Below are 12,616 nucleotides of genomic sequence, written 5' to 3' on the forward strand. Positions count from 1 at the left end.
TATTGACCAAAAGCTATTGCTCCCTTAATATATGATTTGTTTCTGGGATAAACATTTTGCACACAACATGTAACACTTTTTACTATAGGCATTCATGTCTGTAGGCTGTCAAAGAGTGTTCCCCCAGCAGATCATTTACAAATGTCCAATCGCTGTCTAATTCCTGCAGCCTGCTTTAATGCACAAGAGTCATTGTGATATATGCCCAAAGCCAGACTCCAGGCAAACAGATAAGATTTATAATTTTGTCCATCAAGTCCTGAAATTTCCACAGCCTAGATGGACAGCACAGCCAGGTTAGTGGCCTAATTTTTCTCTACTGCAATTAAACAACACAGCTTGGTCACCTACCTGCCCCCAGCCTGAGACTGGATAAAACAGGAGCAGCAGTAGAATGATAATGTATATACAGTATATATATATAAATATATATATATTTATATATATATATGTATCTCTTTGTACCTTAGCCTGATTGGTCCAAGGGCTATCTATTATATTTGGCAGATAATGTATATACAGTATATATATATAAATATATATATATATATATATATATATATATATATATATATATATATATATATATATATATATATATTTATATATATATATATATATATATATATATATATATGTATCTCTTTGTACCTTAACCTGATTGGTCCAAGAGCTATCTATTATATTTGGCATGAGAATGCAGTTGACAATAAAAGTGGCTGCAACACTTGGCCAATGTAACAATGCTAAAACAACAGCATTCATTTTGATAGTACAGTTTAAAATTGAACTGGTGGTACTGGGTCTACTAGTAGGCACTAAGCAGTGAGTGTTGGGTGGATGGCAGTCGGTCTGTTATCTTGCAATTAGAGGAAGAGGGTCAGTACTGTTAAACAAGATAATACAACAGGTTGATATTAAGACAGATTCCTTTAGCTGCAAAAAAGAAAAAAAAAACATTTATTGGTTTTAATTTAACATGTAACTGCATTAAATGGTGTTTCTTTAGATCTGCCTGGAGTTTGGCTTTAATTCACAATAAACCTGATCCATCTATATTGTTTAAGTATGATTAGAAAGGGAGAATTGCTTTGACTTGTTTACTGTGTGGGTAAGGCTCCATTTAAAACAAAGCGACCTGTACTGAGGTAGTCTATTTCTGCATGCAAGGAATCAAGGAATCAAGGAATCCAACAATTCTGATTGGCTGGCTTCAGGAATTTTATGATTCATAAATTCAAGCTTTGCCATAAAAAACTAGACGTGCCAAATACCAAGACCAATGTCACAATTCTGTTGCTGGCGACACAGCTGCCAGCAGTTGAATCCCACAGGAGAAGTTCAACTTGGCCTAATGGAATTGCTCCCTTGCTAGGCCAGAATGCTGCAGAATCTCACTCAGGTGAGCAGCTAGGTAGCAACGTCTTGCTGGTCAAGCTATGGCAGCGATCTTGCCACTGGCGAGTTTTCACCAGAAACAAAATCACAAGTGCGAGACTTAAGAATCACTTGATTCCAGAATGGATTTATTTACCTCTAGACATTGGATGGTTGTGGCCCTGCTTGGTTCTCTCCAGCACGATCAGCCAACGATCAAGATGCTTATGGCTAACGTAAAAATTAGAGCAGACCCCACCCCCCCAATAGTTCTCTTGTTGGCCTGTTTCTACTGGATTCTGATGAAAGAAACTAGTGTTGGGGGTGTCTACACATTTACAAACATGCCGGAGCAGATATATAATTTGTACAGACTGTGCAAGTACGTCTTCAAGGACCACACGGGCCCTCTTCAACTCGGGGGGCTTATTTATATTAGCTGAGGGTTGGAAAGACACCCCATCTGCTCTTGGACATTGCTCACTTCAAGGGCAGGAGAACTGGAGAGCATTCTTCATCAGGTCCTAACCTGGAGTGTAATATTCAAGTGGAACCAGGTTGCGACCACTCGTTGCCCAACTGGTGGTGTAACATGCAGAATGCTTGCCTCATTTCTTTTCTCACCATTTAGAGTGAAAGGATTGGGAGTGTCCAGTGTCTGGCCCCAGTTGAACATTATGATCTATGAAAGAGTTCAGAGGCTACTCTTGACCTGCATCTATCCTGTTGTCTAGTTTTATACAGCAAATGTAGTTGAGAAGCAGTTGAATGAGGGGTTCAAAAATTAGCAAATCTTGCAAAGGGCCTGTTTGGTGACTATGTGTGCCACTGTAAACATGCATACTTTAGGATACATCACTATTGCAAACCAGTCATAAGCATATGAGTTGGGGGATGAAAGACACACAGATCCATTTACCCACCATTTGCTCAGCAGAAAATTTTCTTCATAGTGAAGATGCCCACGCTAGGCATAGGGACTGTATTAGTGCTTAGGGAGAGAAATGAAGTGACACCCGAGTGTTTACAAAAGATTTTCCAGAAAAATGTAAGTGCATGAGTATTCACTATTTCTTAAACTAGCCATAGATGGATTTAAATGTGGCCAGTTCCGCAGAGAGAAGCCGAATTTTGATCCATCTATGGCCATTCCCATTTGAGTGGAGTCAATCTAATAGGACCTCTCGAACAGGACTGCTGGTAAGACTTGGGGTTTGATTTACTAAAGTAAAATAGACTGTGCACTTTGCAAAGTGCAGTTGCATTCTGCAAGAGCAGTTGCTCCAGAGCCTAGTAAATGAGCAGAAGCTCTGCTGACTTGCATCATCCAATCACGTGCAAGCAAAAATTCAGTTCTTTTTATTTTCCTTGCACGTGATTGGGTATTCTTTGCAAAGTGAAGCTTTACCTCATTTACTAAGCTCTGGAGCAACTGCACTTGCAGAGTGCAACTGTTTATTTGCCTTTATTAAATCAGCCCCTTGATGTCTATGCAGGAGGGTCATGTTCCTTCCTACATTTTCAACTGTTACCTTTTAACTATGCCTTTAAAAGCAGATTATGTCCTAAGTCTAAAATCACACTTCTCACTTGATCTCTCTGAACCCTCACTTCTCACTTGATCGCTCTGATCCCTCACTTCTCACTTGATCGCTCTGATCCCTCACTTCTCACTTGATCGCTCTGATCCCTTACTTCTCACTTGATCGCTCTGATCCCTCACTTCTCACTTGATCGCTCTGATCCCTCACTTCTCACTTGATCGCTCTGATCCCTCACTTCTCACTTGGTCGCTCTGATCCCTCACTTCTCACTTGATCCCTCTGGTGCTTCTCACATAAAAGCTTAGGTTTTTGGTCACAAACCCTATACTGAATACCCTAAAATACCACAAACCCTATAGTGAAGGGTACTGTGAGCTCAATTATGATACTGCCCCTTAGAGATCAAGAGGTTGAGTTACTAAAGGCAAAAAAAGATGTTCACTTTGCAAGGGAAGTTGCACTTTGCAAAGGAATGTGCTCCAGAGCTTAGTGAATAAGGTGAATACTCACTTTGCAAAGAATACCCAATCACGTGCAAGGGAAATTCAAAATAAATAAATAAAACTGAATTTTTGGTTGGATGTAATTGGACGATGAAGGTCAGCAGAGCTTCACCACATTCACTAAGCTCTTGCAAAGTGAAAAGCCTATTTGAATTTGGTAAATCAACCACCAAGTTTTCAAATACCTGGGTATGCATGCAGTCCAAAAAGACCATTGGAATAGCTCAATAGGCATTAGAGTGTTCTGACACATTTCAACGCAGTCCCAAAAATGCTTTTAGCATAGCTCAAAAGACATTATAATATGGATCCATATTAGGGTGCTCTGACACAATTCGAAATAATCCTTTACTTATACCTAAAAAGTCATATTCCTAATAAAAAATATTAGAAAAATTGAATGAAATCTTATTAGTAAACTTTTGGGTGAAATCAAGAAAGCCCTTGGATCTTTTGGAAGTGTTTTGGTCATTTTCTATAGGATTGTAGCATATGTTCTTTAATCGTTTAATCGTTTTTGTTTTTTTAAATTCAATCATTTCAAGCATGGAAATTGATGGGAAAAAAAAAGAGGCTTTAAAAAACAATGTTTTCTATGTAGCCTGCTAATTTTATTGTCCATTCAAATGAAACAATAACCAACATATAAACAGTACCAAAATTTTACCAAAATTTCAGTGAATACTGTCTTTGAGAACCAGTTGAATGAGGGGCCCTAAAATTGGTCTTGCAGTTGTCCATTAATTTGAAACAACAGCCAACTCATAAATGGTACCAATGAAACAAAATGTATCATTTTTATACAAGTCTGGCATAATTCTTTAATGTGCTCTTTGACCTTGTGGCACTTGTAGACAAAGTAGGTTGATAGAAACTAGTAAAGATGCATTTTATTCTGTACACTGGGCTAAAATCAATTTATCTCATTGCAGATAAAAGTAAAGAAATGCATTTCTACATCACAGATTCGGACACGTCCGCCGGCGAATTTTGGCGAGAGATACCAGGTAGGTTCCATTCTGATAACATCTTCTGTCCACCTTTGTGGAGTTAAGCCAATCGTGTTCTGTATGTTTGTGCTATGCGCCATAATAAAAGGCACTTGGAGTTGATAGGACACCGAGAAAAAAACAAACAAATTTAAAATAAATAAAAATAAAATATCACTGCCAAGCTAATAGCAAGCGGATTATTAATTGCCGAGGCAGCATCAAAAGGGATTTCGGAAATATATACAATGAGGCAGCCTGTGAAAGAAAAAAAAAAAATCCTTGCCACGACAATAATTGAAATGTTTCCTTGCAAACCTTCCATTTAAAAGGATCACAGCTTATTTTGCTTTTATATCTGTCAGAAAGACATTAAAGGTATTTTATGGCGTCGCTCCCAACATTTATATTATCTCCATGATAATGATCTCTACACAAAATGTATAATACATTTACAAAAATTACATTATACAAATTAAATGAAACCACCTTTTCGCTGATTGCCGAACGTCTCCGAGGGCTTTGGGAAGGACGTGATTAGAAGTTTTGATACTAAGTTGTCTATTGCAGTGTCTTAAGGAGAGGTTTTTTTTTTCTTTTTTCTTTTTTTTTTTTTTGCTTTCTTGGGAATGGAGAATCTAATTTTCCATTTATGTAATGCAAACTGCCTTGGCTTTGACTATTCACGGTTAATTGACTGTCAAACGAGGTTGTTATCCTGAGGCAATGTCTGCAAATTTGCCTGTCAAATGAGACAGAGAGAGCAAGCAGCAGAGAAGGAGGCTGAGAGGGGCAGAGGGGAGAGAGAGAGAGAGAGGGAAGGATTGGCGGCGTTCTGTTCAGGAACAGCGATGGGGGCACAGAACTCAGGAAATGACTCAGGGTAGAGCCATACTCTACCACTACCTGGGGTCAGAGGACACGTGCTTATGTGCTTATGAAGGGGTGTACAATGGAAGGTGAAGCTGATTCATTTGCAAAGTGCCACCCATCTGGGAAAGGTCCATCACCATGAACAGTGTAATGTGATGTATAGTTGTATGCAAATGTTGGGGGTAAAATTACACTGAATTGATTTTTGTCAATTTATAAAGGGTCGAACAGTAGATTCAACCAAAGGTCGCCAAGCATATGCTGACACATTTATGCTGGCATCTGGTTTACATCTTATTTCCGAATTAAATGCCAGCAATGCAAGTCGTATTAATAAAATGGCCATTGTTATTTTTGTCGCAAAGATGTGCCCCTTAATCTTTAGTTCTTGAATTTCGTTGATACCCTACATAGGTCCACATTGCTCATTTGCTTAAATCCACATTGGGGGGAGGATTCACGGGGATTAGGTAATCAGTGAGTTAAAAAGATCTAACAAAATCTCTTCTGTGGTCCAATTGGCAGCATCTGGTTTAATGAGCCAGGTGACTCCAACCTATCCCTAGACATATGACAATGGCCACCTCTGCCGACTGGTTCGCCAATGGGATTTTTTAAAACCTCTTTTAACTCACAAATTTCACAAATCGCCTGAGAACCCCTCAGGTGATCCAGGACTGGGACCCTCATGGCATCGAGAGTGACCACCCTTATTCTTCATGTGGTCATTTGGTTTTCTCCACCTGTGTATTTGAAAAGTTGTGTGCTCCCACCCCATAGGGTGACTGCAGCCTCAACAGTTCTAAGTTATTTTCTGATTTTTCTTTTTTCCTATTGATGAATCATTTGAGCCAATTATTATTTTGAGACAGTTACCTCACATTATAAGGGCTCTCCCGCCTTCCTTTTTTTATTTTCCGGTGGACACCCCAAGCTGTACCAGAGACCACTGGCCAGTCCTTTAAGATTGAACTTGTCAGATCTTTGACAGACCCATCCAAGACAGGGGCTTTAGGAGGGGACTAGGGGCTAGCCTTCTACCCGCTGATTATGGCCTGCCTTTTTTCTTTTCTGGATGGACACCCCAAGCTGCTCCAGAGACCACTGGCCAGTCCTTTAGAATCAAACCTCTCAGATCTTAGTGTACTACCACATTCTACATCTCATTTCACTGGTATTGATTACACACAAGCGGCACCAGAGACCACTGGCCAGACCTTTAGTATTGAACCCCTCAGACTTTAGTTGACCATCACATCCAAAATCTCATTTCACTGGCATGAAATAAAACACTGTTAGGCCACGTACACATGGTCGGAATTTCCAACAACAAATGTTCGATGGGAGCTTGTCGGAAATTCCGACCCTGTGTAGGCTCCATCGGACATTTTCCGTCAGAATTTCCGACAAACAAAACTTGAGAGCTGGATCTCAAATTTTCCGACAACAAAATCCGTTGTCGGAAATTCCGAGCGCATGTAGACAATTCCAATGTACAAAATTCCACGCATGCTCTGTTTTTCTCGGCACGTCGTACGTGTAGTACGTCACCGCGTTCTTGGCGATCTGAATTTTCGACAACATTTGTGTGACTGTGTGTATGCAAGTTTGAGCCAACATCCGTCGGAAAAAAAACATGGATTTTGTTGTCGGAATAGGCGATCGTGTGTACGCGGCATTACATTCCAATACCTTTGCTTGCATGGTTCACCATTGCTTGGTGGACACAGGCAAAGTCATGCTTTACTCATTTGGTAAGTCAGCCTGTATGGAGTTGATTTACAAAAGGCAAATAGGCTTTTTACTTTACAAGGGGGTTTTCACTTTGCAAAGGGAATTTTCCCTTAGTTTATTGAATTCAATGAAAACTCACTTGGCAAAAAAACTCAATCACATGCAAGGAAGATAAAACAGCATTTTTTACTTGCATGTGATTGGATTATTGAAGTCAGCAGAGCTTCATCTCTTTCATTAAGCTCTGGGGAAACTTCCCCTGCAAAGTGCAAATTCCCTTGCAAAGTGAACAGCCTATTTGACTTTAGTAATTCAACCCGGATGAATCAACCGATTAACTGAAAACAATGCTGCTACTATGTGGCTAATATTTTGTTTAAAGTGGGAGTAAACTCCCATGTATGATTTTTACCTATAGGTAAACCTATAATAAGGCTTACCTATAGATACTGTAAATATCTCCTAAATGTGCGCCGTTTAGGAGATATCTACTTTAGATGCAGCTGATGATGTCACCAGCTCACACCCGTGCTGTTTCTTCACAGCCGTGCTGTAAACAGCGACTATATTTGGTATACGATGCATACTAGGACATTATTACTCAGGCCGGGTTCACATATGTGCGGCCTATGTGTTTCTGTTCACTGGTTCAGGTACGATTCAGGTCTGAATTTGTGCCTGAATTCACACCTGAACCGGGCCCAAAAACGCACAGGACCCTTTTGCGATCCACACCACTGTTGCCCCGGACCTGTGTGAACTGGCTCTATTGAGACCCAGTCACACTCGCCTGTCATGCAAATTGGATGCACTGAACACCGCATCCAATTTGCACATATGTGAACCCGGCCTTAAACCCAGGCCTAATTTTTCTTCACTTTTTTTTTGGATGCGGTTTACTACCGTTTTAAGGTAAAAAACACCTTCTCTGCTGCAGGAATCCCCAAGCCCCCCCCCCCCACATTTTCTTACCTGGGCCTGATCCAGCAAAGTGCAGGAGAGCAGCGGCTCTCCCATTCTGTCCCTCCTCAAAGGGCAGATTGATAGCAGCGGGAGCGATTGGCTTCCTCTCCTGTCAATCAACTCCAGTGACCAAGGAGCGCGGGAGGGCACCATATCCCGCTGTTTGTGTAAATGGGCGCAGTAGCGGGGCTTGGCACTCTGGAAGCGAGTACGCACGAGTGCCCTTACTGGCCAGCGGAATGGCTATTGTTCGGGCCAGCTGTGCGATCAACAAGAGTCAGACCCCAATCAAAAAGTGGAACTAAATCAAGCTGGGATGTTCCTGCCTAATAAAAGTAATAGCAGGCATCTTGTGGTGTCTGCTTTTAGGCCAGACTTTAAAAACTGTTAAAACTTATTAAGGTTCCTTTTAATTATTCTTCGCTTGGAAAGCCAAAACAACATGCACTCTGACCATGGGTGCAAAAACCTATTATCATAGACCTTGCACACTCTACAAGGCACATGTCCACTCCCCTGGACATGTCTACTCCCCTGACAGATGACACTCCCCCATGTTCCAGCAGTAGACTGTCCCTCGGCATCGTCAGGTCCAATGCAAGACTTGATGATGTCAGGATCTTAGACAACTGGAGCATTATTGGAGAAGACACTGCAGGAAATTTTTTTTTTCTATGCTCCCTAGACCTAAACAAAGATGTTAAGGCTTTATGTACACTGCTGCTGGTAAACGGATGTTTGCGAGCAGTTGGGCGTTTTTTTCGGCTGCCCCTGAACTCTCCTCTTATCAGTACATGTACACAGGGTCATTTGTAGTCGTTTCTAGGCAGTTGACTTTAGAAGCATTTTTTGGAAAGCAAAATAATGCCTTCAGGATGGATGTTCAGAGGCATTTGAACATCAAATGCCTGTAACAGCTTGTAAACACGGTAACTCGCATTTAGTTGTGTTTTTAATGGAGATACATTTTTGACTATTTAAAAAAAAACGCCTCTAAACGCAAACGCGGCTAAAGGCGGCATGTAAACACAGCAAAACAGATCTCGGTTACTATCTGTCAAGAAGCAAGAAAATCATTCAGGAGAGGTTTTAAGACGTCCCGTGTACATTAAGCCTAAAGCCTCATACACACGATCGGATTGTTGGCTAACAAAGCGTCATACTTTTGTCCGAAGGGCGTTGGCCATGAACTTGTCTTGCATACATACGGTACACAATTGTCGGCAAACAAACACGAACGTAGTGACGTACTACGAGGAATTTCAGCTCTTGAGCGCCACCCTTTGGGCATCTTCTGCTAATGTCGTGTTTGGTGAGCATTGATTCCGAGCATGCGTGTTTGTACTTTGGACTTTTGTGTGACGAACTTGTGTACACACGATAGGAAATTCTGACAACAGACCGTTGTCCGCCGAAAATTTACTAGCCTGCCATCCAACATTTGTTGGCGGAAAGTTGGACAACAATTGTCTGGTGGAGCGTACTAACGGTCGGATTTTAGGCCAAACAGTCTGTCATCACACAATTCCTGGACGAAAATGCGATCGTGTGTACGAGGCTTTACTCTGGCACTGCAAAGGGGGAATTTTCATGTTTCCTAGAATTGGGCTTTAAACCTTTCCTTGCAGCCTTTCCTTGACACCATTAAAAATGTTGTGTTTTGCCCACCCCGTCTCCTCCAGTCCACTCCATCCTTTGGGGGTTGTGCTGCTTATAAGAGCAAAATAATGAAGGCCCCTATTATGTCGAAGGAGCCAAACTTTTTTTATTAGCATTGATCAGTGCAGTCTCAACATAATGACATGTAGAATACGGTTGTTTTCTATGTGGCCTGTTCACACCATACATGTGCGGTGTTGTGCATTGTGTAAAAAGCAGCATATTTACACAATGCACGGCACATCATCATATGTCAACAAACCTCAGTACAATGCATAGAGTTAAATGAAATGTAATTTTTGACATGTTTAACATTCAATAAAGTTAGAAAAAAAAGAAAACATTGAGAAACTAGAAGGCATGTGTTATAAGGAACATAACACGCACAGGCTCATTTGTACAAGCCCCTAATTCTTTGTTGCATCTCAGTGCTGCTAATCTCCTGCATACTTTTTGCAGTCTACATGAATGCATGAGTGTACTCCAGCAATGTCAGCATGGCATTTATCACAGCAAGCTTCCAATGGCCAATTGTAGTCTTGTTCCCTGTGTAGCCATTTGTAGCCATGAAACCATTTATTTCATAGTCTCCAATTCATCGAAAAAGCCCTTTGGGGTTGATTTACTAAAACTGGTGTGCAAAATGTGGTGCAGCTGTGCACGGTAGCCAATCAGCTTCTAACTTCAGCTTGTTCAATTTAGCGTTGGCAAAAAAAAAACCTGGAAGCTGATTGGTTTCTATGCAGAGCTGCACCAGACTTTGTACTCTCCAGCTTTAGTAAATTAACCTCCTTGCGACTGGGTGACAACATTTAATTCCACTTGTGACAAACGAAAAATTCGGCAAACTCAAATTTTAAATGACATTGAAGTCAATGGGTGGGGGGGGGGGGGTGGATTTTGGTGGTCATTTGTGTTGTGACCCAAACTATTGTCACCCAAATAGCATAGGAAGCCCCAACTGAGTGTTCTTTTGTTTGTTTTCGGGTGAAGTTTGATTTTTTTTTTGGTTGAGGCGTTTTCAGTGTGAAAAAGGTGTAAAAATAGCACTTTGAAAAATGTAAAGAGATGTATTTTACAGTTATTTGATGTTTCTTAAAATTTTACATCTTCAAACAACATTTATATAATAAAACAGAAAGAAAGCAAACAATTGATACTGTCTATTTACAGTTTTTTTAATTTGCTATTTTGACCCTCTTTTGGGGGGTCTAAAAAACACCTCAATTAACCAAAAAAAAATATTTTGACACTTTTCAGGTCTAAAAAAAAACACTTCATCTTCCAAAAAAAAAAAAAATGCCTTTCTGTTCTCATCAACACTAACTGAGGAGTGTGACAGAATAATACGTATTTGCTGTTTTGTAGATTTTTTCTTTCTTTCATTTTTAGTTTCAATTATAGCTTGCATAATACAAATATTTATATATGTATATTTTATTGCAATGCCGCAGCTCTTCTTAATAAATATCATATAAAGCAAAGTAAAATAGCAATTTATCGCAATGCAATACGAGACATGTAAACTCAAAATACGCGAACAGACAATTTTTTAAAAAGTGGTGATGCATTTTGAAAAAGATTGACGGTGATGGTTGCAAAATCGCAGAAAAGCCCTAGGGCCATCCTAAAATTTATGAAACAAAATTCTGAGTTTAAAAGTCTGAGTTCCGAGATTAAAAGTCAGAATTCTGAGTTTCAAAGTCGTGAGAGTAAAACTTGGGGCCGTCCTATCTCAGAATTCTGACATTTAAACTCAGAATTTTGTTTAATACATTTTTGGATGACCCCAGGGCTCTTCCGTACAAAATCAAAAGCACCTAGATTATTGGATTTTTGCATTGTAAAGATTATTGTTGGCAATTAAAATTATTATTATTAGCAGTTATTAAACACTATCTGCTGATTAAAAAAAAACAAAATCCTCATTGAGTGGATTTCATTTTAAGCAGGCTGTGGAATTTTGCACATATTGGTAAGTCGCCATTACATGGATGTTCCAGTTATTTGCGGCTCTTGACATTTGCACATTGTTCTATACGGTAGCAAATCTACCCTGTGTTCATTCTTGGCTTGTTCACTAAATCCAATTCTGTAACAAATTTATAATATTCCAAAATAACAGAACAGCATAATGTTATTAAATTCCCATTCTAGTCTTTTACCACTCAAGTATTCACTGGGATACGTTGGCTAAAATGCCTCAACATCTCTTTACCCATGGGAAATATAAAAAATAAATACAGCCATTAGTGCATCTCCTGTGTTAATATTCTTCAAATAACAACACTTTCACCATTCCCATATTGCATGCTGTAGGTTTGTATAAACATAAAAACAATACAGAAAGGCAACAAAATTTTAAAAAGGACTTGATAGTGGGATATCTGCCCCATAAAGCGTTTAATTAACTTTTGCATCATCTTCTCAGTGGGTCACCGGCAAACAGTTGCCTCGCCGATCCTTCCTTGTCTATATTTTAATAACTTGTTGAAATGTTGGCATTAAAGACAGAATTAAGCTAATAAAAATGCAGCATAAAAAAAAACATTGGATCTCCATCGCACACAACATACCTCGATATCTTTGTTACAGCCACCAGTAAACAAGCAAAACGACACCAAGACAAAAAGAGTGGTTAATCCATCGAGCGGGAAACGACACCTAACTCCCGCCTTTGGCTACGTATCTTACTGAATAGGCCCTTAAATGGAAATTTATGTAGTCACTTCACTACCCATGAAACCGTTTTAATCTTGAAAAAGGCAATTACTCCACAACCATAAAATCGGACTAGGGAGGAGAAACATAGTAAATGATGGAATTCCAAGTCAACAAAGTCATTAAATTATTGTTTTCCTCTGTTTTTTTTTTTTTTGTTTCTCCAGCAGAAGCTAGTCAAGAGAATGGCACATCCCAGTCCCTGAAGAAGGACGTTGGAACTATGGGAAAAGGTAATAGACTGCCTGGACTG

At 39.8% G+C, this 12,616-nt stretch overlaps 1 protein-coding gene across 3 annotated transcripts in view; it reads left to right on the forward strand.

Annotated features, from left to right (window-relative positions):
• Window positions 1–12,616, forward strand: part of SKOR2 (SKI family transcriptional corepressor 2) — a 75,319-nt gene that overhangs the window by 38,140 nt on the left and 24,563 nt on the right. For 2 of the 3 annotated variants that reach the window (XM_073619366.1, XM_073619375.1), the window contains exons 4-5: window positions 4,357–4,431; window positions 12,531–12,596. In XM_073619366.1, coding sequence (XP_073475467.1) covers window positions 4,357–4,431; window positions 12,531–12,596 — 141 coding nt within the window. The remainder of the gene's footprint in view (window positions 1–4,356; window positions 4,432–12,530; window positions 12,597–12,616) is intronic. The other variant, XM_073619385.1, reaches the window with a different exon arrangement.

Source organism: Aquarana catesbeiana, linkage group LG01, assembly GCF_042186555.1.
Source record: "Aquarana catesbeiana isolate 2022-GZ linkage group LG01, ASM4218655v1, whole genome shotgun sequence".
Taxonomy (NCBI): Eukaryota; Metazoa; Chordata; class Amphibia; order Anura; family Ranidae; genus Aquarana; species Aquarana catesbeiana.